We start from the raw sequence: 12,030 nt of genomic DNA, 5'->3' as shown, positions 1-12,030 counted from the left end.
AGGGCTTGACGAAGCTCTAAGGGGGGAATCCTGAGTCTGCTCTCAATCGCCGCATTCCAGATCCCCCAGAGGTTGAAATCTATTCCCCAATTCTTGTGGCACCACATGACCTCTAATATGGGAGTCTAATCTGCCCCTGCTCAGGGGATACATATGCCTACAACCACCTAGCCATTGCACCAAGACAGAGGGATACAAAAAGCCTAATGGGAGCACTTGAATGACCAGCCTGCAGTCCCCACCCCCCACCACAGAACTGCGAAAAATCAATCACCTGACTATATCCGGTTGCCTAAAATTCAGCACAATACAATCCCCTTCAAATATTTATTGCCTGTGGCCTAACCAGTCCGCTCATGTGGCAATGATAATATCTTCACAATCGTGACCAGTTAGACCTCCCTTAGTGGCACAACAATATTTTGATTTCCAGATGAGTTCACACCTAGACTCCTCTACCCCTGAAGCCAAGTGATGGATGTTTGCCAGAATGGCCTTGAATGGGATAGAGTCCAGGGGGAGATGAAGACTCAGAGCTGAGACCTGTTGTTGCCTGTAGTCTTGATTTGTAGGAACCCTGATCCCATGACTGGTGTTCTCAACAACTGGTGTGGATACCACAGTTAGCTGCTGCTGGCAGAGGATAGCCAGAGTATGCCCCTCACCCTGGCCAACATCTGCTTTCCCACATTTGCTACCAGAGTCATTCCCCTCTTCATAAGCAAGTTGTGTCATGCGTGATGAGGCCTGTAGCAAGGTTTGAGGGTCTCTCAGTCTACCCCTATGGCCATTCCAGTGCCTCTCTCCATACGCAGGCACAGATGAAAGAATATGGTCTACAGGTCATTATGGACACTGTTTTCAGTTATGGACTTTCATTTCACAAACTAGTGAATTCTGGGTGACCAACACACCCTAAACAATTATTTGTTGATGACAAGTTCACGATTGGAGAAAGTGTCTATAATGACCTGAAGGGAGATGGCCACCATAGTTTTGGTAGAGCAACCCACTAAGAGGATCTTAAATAGCCAGATGTAATCACAAAGATCAGCCCACTTGTGCCAACAGGTTGTATATTGTTGTGTTTTTAAAGCTTATCCTGCAAAGCACCTGAACCAACTCACACATGGCCCCACAACAGCAGGGAATCGATACTCCACATATGTCAGATATGTGGCAAGGCAAAGCAGCCTGCTAAACCCTGTTCTTCTGGTCAGAGTGGCTACAACTAGTGTGTCCAGCTTTTTAAGGGATCACCAAGGTCCCTGTAATAACTGTCCGTCCTGACACTTAGAAATAAGAATGTTTATTTTGTTTGTGAACGTATGTGAAAACTTTAGGGAATATTACTGCAATATGTTCAGTGCGAAATACATCAATTCATTATCAGTTTATGAATGCTAAATACACAACAGACATCTCTATTTTTATATGTTTGTTAGTATCAGTCAGTATTTCATAATCCAATTAGAAAGGCTTCTTATTTAGTATGAGTCTAAGTTTGAGCGGCACACTCTGTTCAGCCTACTATCTGTTTTTCACAATAACCTGACAACAGCCAGCAGAGGCACACTGGCACATGCCAGGCTTAGATTTAGTTACAGTTCATTAGGGAGTTTCATTGGTGCTACTAAGAATGATGCACTTCCAGTGGTCCTGGAGCAGAAGAGAATCATCTTTCAGATAAACAAACTTGTGCCTTTATGGGTCACTCCACTCCCCTTAGTCTTAGGGCTGCAATTACCTAAATAAATGAGAAGGTTTTTGCTAAACTCCCAAGTAGGGTGGCCGTTTTTTGCTAATAAAGCTTCTAAAGCGAGTATGAGTTAAATGGGGTGTGTTTTGTTAGTGGCATTTTTAAACTCCGAGTTGTGGCAAGGAGGCAAAAGGCAGATTATTGTGTGTGGATAATGTGTAGCTTTCTCCTATATTTTCTATGGATACTGTGCAACTTTGAAAGGGTCATTTGGACTGTGGCTAGGGTGAAATTTAAATTCTGATGAAGAGACTCCTGACTTTTGCATTGCACAAAATGTCCCAAAATTTTGCATTATGCGAATAAATGTAATATTTGCCATTCGAGACAGGCTGGTGAAGAAAATGTCTTGTTAGTAACATTTTCTGCTTGAAACAGTATTCTGCTAGTATCTTGTATGACTTTTTCACGTGATGTATTTTAAGCACTTTCACCCACAACTTTTATTTTGTCTGAACTGGTTGAATCGGCCATTAACGGGGGCTGGAACTGGGAATAAGGTGCATTAGCTTCCCTTTGGACGTCATAATCGTACCATTTCACTTTCCTGTCTACAGCAGAAATCTTCATGTATTATGTATTTATCACAGGCAGCAGGTTTAGGATCTTTTTGGGTTAAAGTGTGGTTCCATTCTTTAAGTCCCTTAATATTCCTCAGGAAATATTCCAACCCGGTTCCATTCAGATGTTCCAAAAATACTGCTAAATCTGTTCCTGGTATTTTGATTATGTGTTCAAAACATTGTGCTTGCAAGAGGGTGACGCTTTCTTTATTAACATATTGATTTCATCCTCAATGCTGTAATGGTACTACTAAGCTCTGCAGTAGCCGAGTCTGTTTATTTCTGTTAAGCATTTGCATCCCCTCTGAGGTACTTAAATTACATTCTAGATGATGGACCTTGTTGTAGATGTAGTTTTAATTGCTGGTAATTATGCTTTTTGGTGGATATCAATTGTATGTCTATTGCTATCGATTCCAGACGTTCTCCATTTTGCTTCAAATAGTGACTGGTCAAATATATTTTCCTAATATATTTTCTGCGCCTTTAATAATCATCAACGGTGTAGGTTGGGCAATGTGTTTGTCCTATATCTTTTATGTTTTTACTTGCATTTGGCTGATCTATGCAGTTCTTTATATCTCTACTAGGTATGTGATTAGGTGACGTTGTATTTTTGGTCTGAATTTTATTTCTGTTCACTGGCCGTTTCTCAACAGTTTTCGTGTTGTAATTTTTTTAAACTATTGTTCAGGGCTGGATATTTTGTTGTTCTTTATAGGCAATGCCACCCTACTGGCCTATAGGGTAGTGCATAATATCTTCGATTATATTCAGCTATTAGGCAATGACCTACTTGTCGTACATTTTGGTTTTCTTCCACCCGAATAGTTGCGTGTTTTTACATTCTATTTCTGCATGATGGCAGTTTCCCCTGGTGCTATTCCAACTCTATCTGACAGCCGGAATAATGATTTCTACATAGATTACTACAACTTTCTCTTCAACAAAACAGCCACTATAACTGTTCACCTCCAGTACTCCAAATACCGCTGGTGCTCGTCCTTTGCAGAGTTCTGGCACAGCAGTACATTTCTTTATGGACATCACAATAGGATCCTATCAGAGTACAAGCACAACCTATTTCTATGATACTCCTGTGACCTTTCTGTAGGACAGTACTGTGAACCCAAACACCAATGAAGGTACACCGTCCACAGTGCATGCACTAACTCTCCTAGTTAGCAGATGCACTACAGGCAGCGCAGCTTGGTACTTAGAGTTGTGGTTCACCCATCTCTCTGTGTTTCGGTGTAGGTGGCTTTTAACCCTGAAAGGAGCCTTAATGGCCAGAAAGAGGATGGGAGCAGTCACACACTGTACCCACCAATGTGGAGTCTCCAGGTACTCCATAGGTTGCTACCTGTCACTAACAAAATACTAATTGTGTTGCATCCATCACACTGTCGATGTCTCTTTAGTATCACCACCACCACCACCGCCTTCTTTTGCGGGTGGTAGGACACAAAATGGGAAGTATTTTGCGACTATGCCCACTCTGAAACTCCGTATTATCAACAGGGGACTGAAGGGAAGACTACGCATCAGCTTCAGTGTTGCTAGTGCTGAGGACGCCCATCCATATTGAGCCCTGAGGCTGATTCTCTGAGTCTCTGAAAAATATTCTGTTTCCCTTGGAATAATTATTTGAATGCCACTTACATAGCAGTGGAGTATGCTGCCATGTAATTAGATTACAACCCAAATAGACACACTACAAAAGAGCACCAGCTTGCCCAGTGCACACAATTATCAGTGTTTATAATTTGGATAGTTATTGTGCACAAAGTGACTTCCTTCTTATATATACATAATATTTTCTTTCCAAAACTAAAACCCCAATCTTTGCAAGTTTCTTCCTAATTGCACGGTAGGCAAAAACCAGTGTTGGGAAAGTACTTGAAACCGTATTACACATATTATGCTGGTGCACGTGTGCACTGATATTTCTCAGATACTCAGCTTGCAATGTTGCATCAGGATTTGATAGATGGCGACAAAACAAATAAATATTGTATGTGTGAGAGTTTCAAGAGATAAATTGTTATAATAGCAGACATGTGTCTCCATCACTCAAATTCACCAAATAAATGCACTGAGCACTATGTAGAACGGAGCATAAATATTAAAAGTTTTTTCAATACCATATGGGCCATAATGATATTGGGCCATAAAAGCAGCTTTTCAATTATGTGTTACTAAAGCATGTACAAAACAATGCACATTTTGAACACTAGGCCATTCTGCACCAGCTTTCCTCTGGTAGCTCGTATCATTGCACAAACATAGATGTGTGTGTTATGCAGTGGCGGCTGCCACTGAATGGGGGTGGCGAGGTGGGGCTCAATGGGAAGGGGGGGTTTAAAAAAAAACAAAAAAAAAACCTGTCCTCTTCCTGTTCCAGAGTGCATACAGGCCACCAGTCAATCACTACGCTGCTTTCACCAGCATGATAGCAGCATCCTGATTGGTCTGAGCGGCCTACTTTGCCGCTCTGACTGGGAGTGGGAGCCTGTGCATGTTCTCCGCTCAGCTGTTCAATACAGCCTGGTAGAGAACATTGAAAGTGCGCATGTCTGTTTGGCCGGCCCAACAGACATGCGTACATTGTGGTGCATTGCCTTCCTCCGGACCCCTCCCTCCAGCCCACGCCGCCCCTTACTACAAGGAAAATTAAAATGATAATAATGTAGCGTTCATTATTATAATTTTATTTTTCCTTTTTGAAAATCCGACGGGGCGACGCTCCTCTGCCTTAGCGAAGGAGCCACCCCTGGTGTTTTGTCTGTACAGGAATTTTTCTAAATATTTGTTTCAGTATCAGTTATGAATACGTAGCCACCAACAAGAGAATACACATTTTAAAGAACTTCCATACCCAAAGAAATTAAGGGACATGCGTTACCTTGATGCAATCAAATATTATCTATACATTTGACTTTTGTCAGTTATTAAATATAGAACAGTTGACACGCACATAAACTTTAATTTATTATTTACTGACAATTTTTAAATAGTATGGACAACTATCCCGCAATAATATTGTGCCAAAAAATGAACAAATGAAAAATAGTGAGGATATATAGATAAATATAGATGTATTTATCTTAACTCCACATATCTTGAAGACATATATATATTACCAAGATACAACTTTGTGGAGTCACGTAGAGCAAGCATAACCTCTACGTAATTTATATGCTTGTTTTCATGCTATTTTGGTAGTCAATATTTAAATCATAACATTTTAAAGGATCATAGTTCATTCACGATTTTTGGGTACTATACCAATCCACAACAAACATACAGACTTTGATTCAAAAATAAAAACAGACCAGTGATAATGTAATACATTAAGACTACACAAGTTATGTGCAGTCAAACTATGAGAGAAAGTAATATCAGGTAACAAACAATAATCCAGCCCAGTGGTGTGTATACCCTGCATTCCAACATTAGCGCCAGAGAACAGGAAGGGGTGGAGTCTGACAATTAGACGTACAATGTAGCATGTGTTGACCATAACTACATTTGTTTAGTTCTTGTTAGAGGGTGGGTCGAGAGGAAAAATGATTCTAGACTCTGTGATCACAGCCAAAAAGGTTTGCTTCAAGGTGCGTTTTTTGTTGAGGCAGAATTCAGGCTTCAAAACATCTTCTAATTACTCGCCAAATAATGGATGCGATCAGAGTTTAAAAGTCTGTCCACTTGCCATGCAACTTTGTAAGTGGATTTCGAATCAACAGGAAACCTCGCCACAGTGAGTGGATTACAGGAGTGATGTGACAAAAATGACCAATACCAACATGAAACGTGATGCAGCATGCAAGGAAGATTTTAGTGAAGCAAGGTGGGTTTTTCGAATTCCACAAAAAATAGCACTGCACTAGTCAAGTCTTGGTAAGAATCTGAACTTGGGTTATACCTTAGAGGCCTGGCTCTCAGAGGAAAAGTTTGATTCTATGGATGAGTCAACTGATGCTTGGCGCTAATGGCCATGGTGCTGATATGATCCTCAAGGTTAAGCCAAGAGTGCAGCCCAGTGATTTGACATTACCAAAGCCGGACAGAATGCAACCTCGATGTTGGTTTAATCAAGCCATTCCTGTAGTAGGGTAGAAGTGCTGAGACGAAATAAGGGGCAGTTCTGTTTTACAAACATTGAATTTTAGTGAAGAGCAGTAATCCAGGCTTGTACCCTATCAAGTATAGAAGCAGCCAAGGTAATACGCTCAGCAGGGAATGTATAAATGTCTATAGTTAGGTCCTTAATCCTCATATCAGTGTGGTAATATCAATATCACTTCACAGAGAGGTGATGGTACACATTTAGAGCCCAATAGCAAAATTTGAGAAGAATATTGGTTGAATCGTGCTCTTTACCTTATTTTTTATGTTTCGCGTCCACTAGTCATTCCACTGAGGTAGAGTAGTACTACCATAGAACTCAATATCAACTTGGAAGAGCGAAATTGGTAGCGATCCAATTATAGTTACTTGTAGCATTTCCATGTTGCTTTAAATGAGCATGCACTAGAGTGAGTTGCCAAATGCACACCAGTTAGCCCCTAAAACCACCTACTGATGTTAAATACATTGCAACGCAGAGTTCATCCTCTCAATTACTGTTTTGTAGTTATGAAAAGTAATTACTTACTGTGTCTGTCAAATATGTTATGGACAGTCACGATTGGAACTCTTGGACCTGTGCACAGAAGAGAAAGATAAAACATTGCATCAAAAGAAAATGTATTTAGTATTTCACACTGAAGATTATGTTATGCATAATAAATATTAAACATGCAAAATTGACAGTGTGTTAGCAGCCACATAAATAATGATAGTCACAAAACGTGCCACTGCTCAAACATATTTTACATCAATTTTATAAGGTTCCCATGTATGGTGCAATTACCATATATAAACAATGTGAGGTTCTATGGTTGTATTACTGATGATACATATTTTTAATATTCTTGCTTTTCAAAAACGTTAACAATACTGATTATGAAAGGATTATACCATTTAATTATGCCTGCCTATAATGACACAGATACAATATCTTATTTGAATATTACCCTCTATTACAGTGACCCCGTTAATTTCCAAGACATGAGGCATTTATCAATCAGGTGATTAAGATATGGAAAGAACTTAAAACGCCTACCACCAAAGTTTCAAAAATATCTGTTTACACATTTTCGATTGTGTTAATTGGGTAGAAAATTCATATTACTTGTCCGCTGCTAGCGATGACTCAGGCGCAGCAGAATTTAAAATCCACCAGAAAAGGTGTGAGTTGCTCAGAAGTTTGGCACTTCACAAAGTTATGAAGTTTGTTAGCTTCTCACTGCTTTGCATGTGGGTGAAGCTTTCCGTAAGAAAACAAAAACGGTCTCGAAATTGTTCGTGCAAAAAATGTAGAATGGAGTCCTCTTCAAATGCTGCGATCAATACACAGCATGCAGCAACGGAGGGGGCATAAGCACAGATGATGTTGAAGGAGGAAGTAGGGGCCCTTTTAATCATTCCCTGGCCTGGCAAGTAGTGCAGGTAGGCCGTGTTGAAAGTGAACCAAAGCCCCATCTGTCCAATCAGCCCTCACATCCCAGGCTCTGTTCCTCTCCTCTTTCAGCTCTCCTCTCAAGCCTATCATGCTCATTGAATACTCTTATTAATGCTCAGACGTCCACAACATGAGCCCATACACTAATTTACAAATGACAATGAGTAACCAAATCCTTCAAATGACTAAATGGACTACCAGCCTCTGATTGCGTTGGAGGGCCGTAGAAAGCTGTGAAGAAAACCGCGTAGTGTGCACACTCACCAACCAATTGTCAACCACTAGCAAAGTACAGGCAAATGCTGAAAAAAAGCAAACATTGAATCTGCTCTGCTCGAGAAAGAACTTACTTTACACTAAACTTCGTTCAGTGACCCCAACATTTCACGTTCTCTTTTATTTTATATTAGAAGTTCAGTCTCTCATTGTTGAAATGAAAGAGTGATCCCTCGGGTCCGTATCAACTATGTATGCATTAAAAACAGCAACCCTTCAATGTGGAACATGCATATAACATAATTTATACACCCCCAGTCAAAGCCTTTTCTGTTTCCCGAAACAACGGTGATTTTAAATGATTTTTTTTTTCATCTCTATAAAAATTCCATATAGACACAGCCTTTGGAAGAGCACATTAAAAATTGATTAAACAGGCCACCCCGCGGTCTTTTTTCAACAAATGCAAAGCAGCAGTTGAAAGTCGTCATCCTTATATGCCAATGTGATTATAGATATTGAAGGGGCATGCTTTATCACACACTGCAATATAAATAGAAGCTGGGAGAGAGGCAAGTTTCCTACTATTAGTGAAACCTTCACAATGGAAAACATATATAATGTAATTATTTAATAGGTGTTCAAATGTTCACTGCTCTTCCTGAAGACAGAAGATGACCGAATGATATGGATCAGCACACACATGTAGCTTAGTTGGAAGTAAGGAGAACGTTAACCTCTGTACCTACAGAGTAGATAATAAATGCTACAAATCAGAAACATTTCAATTGTGAATTTATAGGAAAAAAAGAAGCACACCCATCCAACACACAAACCAACATGCCAGTCTGCACACACAGATCAAGCACAAATGGCACCACACACATACCTACAAATGCATACCTAAACATAGCTTCTGCTAAAGGCTTCCTGTTGTTTTCAGAAGCGGTCAAATGGCTTCACTTGTCCCTGTCAATTTAATGCTAAGCCCAGGGCGGTTGGTACCCATTCACATGGAGTGCAATGGCAGTGTCTAGTAGGAAACAACATGCTTCCAGGTGCCATAAAGTGTTTCAAATGCATAGGCTGTTTATCTTCCGCATTTGCGACATTTTTGGAAGGCAATCTTTCACAAGTCCTAATAGGTCAGATATTTAAACCTCCTTTTCTTGAGATCAGGTTCCTTAACCATAAACATCTTTAATCGGATAAGATGCTCTTCATGAGAGGGCAAACCAAGTTGCCTTAAATTGATTGCCACGTTTGATGGGTGAATTACATTTCTGTGGGATACCTAATGTGTAAGTCCATAACTGACCTTATCTAATGTCCAGAAGTTCCTCTGAACTCACTTGCTGATCAGCCCTGCATGACCGGAGAGGAAGATGATGGGTTAGTTTTACACACTCCAAGCGCTGTCCTCTTAGGGTTGTCTCCCTGTATCACTCTGCCAGGTGTCAATAACAGCTATCTAGATATTAACAAATCCATTACCTAGGAGGAGTGGGCAGTTTGTCAAGGAAAGAAGGTCCGAGTGCGTAGCTTGCAAATCACGAAGGAAATAATCCCTGTTACCATGTAACATTTTACTGTTTACTGTTAACTCTAAATTCTAAGCATGGTCTTATTTGCTATGGAGGTCTATCTATCTGAACTCTTTGGGTGCTAACAAATTTGGCTTTTTCATTTACAACTGAGTAACTTTTTTTACCAGTTGAACATCAAAAAAGATAATCTGGATACAGCAGATTAGGCACTAGTAAATTGTGGTCACTACTCATGCACAGCAAAGCCTGGGCAGCAGAGATTAGATGGCAGGCTTATCTCAAGAGCTCCTAGGCCACTCTCACAAACTTAAGCAAAGCAGATTCTGCAATTGACTGCCCCCTCACCACCACGCTTAGTGCTGCTTTGGACAAGTTGGTCTAGTAAGCTTCGGGACATGTCTAATGCATGCTACTCCTATCTCGAGTGGTGTGCCACCTTTGGAGAGAATAACAATTCTCTGGAATATTTCTATTCATCATTTTCACAATTTATGCCTAGCTCATTGTTGGACCTGGCTTTTTGACAGGGTCATCCCCAAACCTTTTTCCTCCTTCCTCCTATTTTTTCTGACCTGTTGTTGTTGGCTTTTGAACTCTGGGCACTTTACCACTGCTAACGAGTGCTAAAGTGCATATGCTCTCTGTGTAAATTGTACTGTTGATTGGTTTATCCATGATTGGCTATTTGATTTACTTGTAAGACCCTAGTAGAGTGCACTATATGTGCCTAGGGCCTGTAGATTAAATGCTACTAGTGGGCCTGCAGCACTGGTTGTGCCACCCACTTCAGTAGCCCCTTAATAGGCTAACATTGGGGCTGCCCACATACATTGTTGAAGTGGCAGCTGCTGATCTGAAAGGAGCAGGAAGGCCATATTTAGTATGTCCAGAATGGTAATACAAAATCCTGCTGGCTGGTGAAGTCGGATTTAATATTACTATTCTAGAAATGCCACTTTTAGAAAGTGAGCATTTCTTTGCACTTAAATCTTTCTGTGCCTTACAATCCACGTCTGGCTAGGTTTAGTTGACAGCTTCTTGTGCATTCACTCAGACACAGCTCAAACACAGGGTACTCAGCCTCACTTGCATACATCCGCATTTTGAATGGGTCTTCCTAGGCTGGGAGGGTGGAGGGCCTGCCCTCACACAAAGGACTGCCACACCCCCTACTGGGTCCCTGGCAGACAGGATTGAATTGAAAGGGGACCTGGTGCATTTCTTAGCCACTCTTTGAAGTCACCCCCACTTCAAAGGCACAATTTAGTATAAAACAGGGCCTTTGCCCTACCTCATCAGACGCTTGCTGGAGAAGAAATCTGAACCAGAACCTACATCCTGCCAAGAAGAACTGCCTGGCTGCTCAAAGGACTCACCTGTCTGCTTTCTACAAAGGACTGCTGCCTTGCTGTTGGCCTGCTGCCTTGCTGAACTCTTGTCTGGCTGTAAAAGTGCTCTCCAAGGGCTTGGATAGAGCTTGCCTCCTGTTCCCTGAAGTCTCAGGACCAAAAAGACTTCTCTTTTTCATTTGGACGCTTCGTGCGCCGAACATTGACGCACAGCTTGCTCCGCGGCGAGAAAATCGCCGCACACCGACACTGCTCAACGCAACGCCTACGGGGCGGCCGGAACTTTGACGCACGGCCTCGCATGGTCAACGCTGCCCGACTTCCAGAGGGGAAATTGACGCGACGCCTGCAGTGAGAAAGAAAATTCCTCGCACAACCTCGCGGAAGGACGCGCAGCCGGAAAACAAGCCAAAGAATCCACGCACAGACCCTGGGACATCTGGTAATCCCCCGATCCATAGAAGGAGACGGTCCACGTGCTGGAAAACGACGCACATCTTCCCCGAGTGAAAAATAACGATGCAAGTCCGTGTGTGAAGGGGCGCAACCGACGCACACACTATTTTTCCTCCCGTAGAACGACGCACGTCCCCCGCGTGAAAAATAACAACGCAAGTCAGTGTGTGAAGGGGCGTAATCGACGCGCACACTCCATTTTTCCACGCATCTCCTCTTTTGCAGCCCTCTGCGGAGATTTTCCACTCCAAAACAGGTACTTTGTGCTTGAAAGAGACTTTGTTTGCTTTTTAAAGACTTCAGACACTTTATATCACTTTTTAGTGATATCTTTACAAATTCATATTGCATCTTTGATCGTTTTACCTGCAAATACCCAGATAAATATTATATATTTTTCTAAACACTGTGTGGTGTATTTTTGTGGTGGTATATTATGTTATTGTATGATTTATTTCACAAATGCTTTACACATTGCCTTCTAAGTTAAGCCTGACTGCTCGTGCCAAGCTACCAGAGGGTGGGAACAGGATAATTTGGATTGTGTGTGACTTACCCTGACTAGAGTGAGGGT

General features: G+C 41.5%; 1 protein-coding gene across 3 annotated transcripts in view; it reads right to left on the bottom strand.

Moving 5' to 3' along the window:
• DPP6 (dipeptidyl peptidase like 6) overlaps window positions 1-12,030 on the bottom strand; it is a 1,951,083-nt gene that overhangs the window by 188,644 nt on the left and 1,750,409 nt on the right. For all 3 annotated transcript variants that reach the window (XM_069211130.1, XM_069211129.1, XM_069211131.1), the window contains exon 17: window positions 6,980-7,027. In XM_069211130.1, coding sequence (XP_069067231.1) covers window positions 6,980-7,027 — 48 coding nt within the window. The remainder of the gene's footprint in view (window positions 1-6,979; window positions 7,028-12,030) is intronic.

This window comes from Pleurodeles waltl, chromosome 10 (genome assembly GCF_031143425.1).
Source record: "Pleurodeles waltl isolate 20211129_DDA chromosome 10, aPleWal1.hap1.20221129, whole genome shotgun sequence".
Lineage (NCBI taxonomy): Eukaryota > Metazoa > Chordata > Amphibia > Caudata > Salamandridae > Pleurodeles > Pleurodeles waltl.
This window is presented reverse-complemented; position numbering and strand designations above follow the sequence as displayed.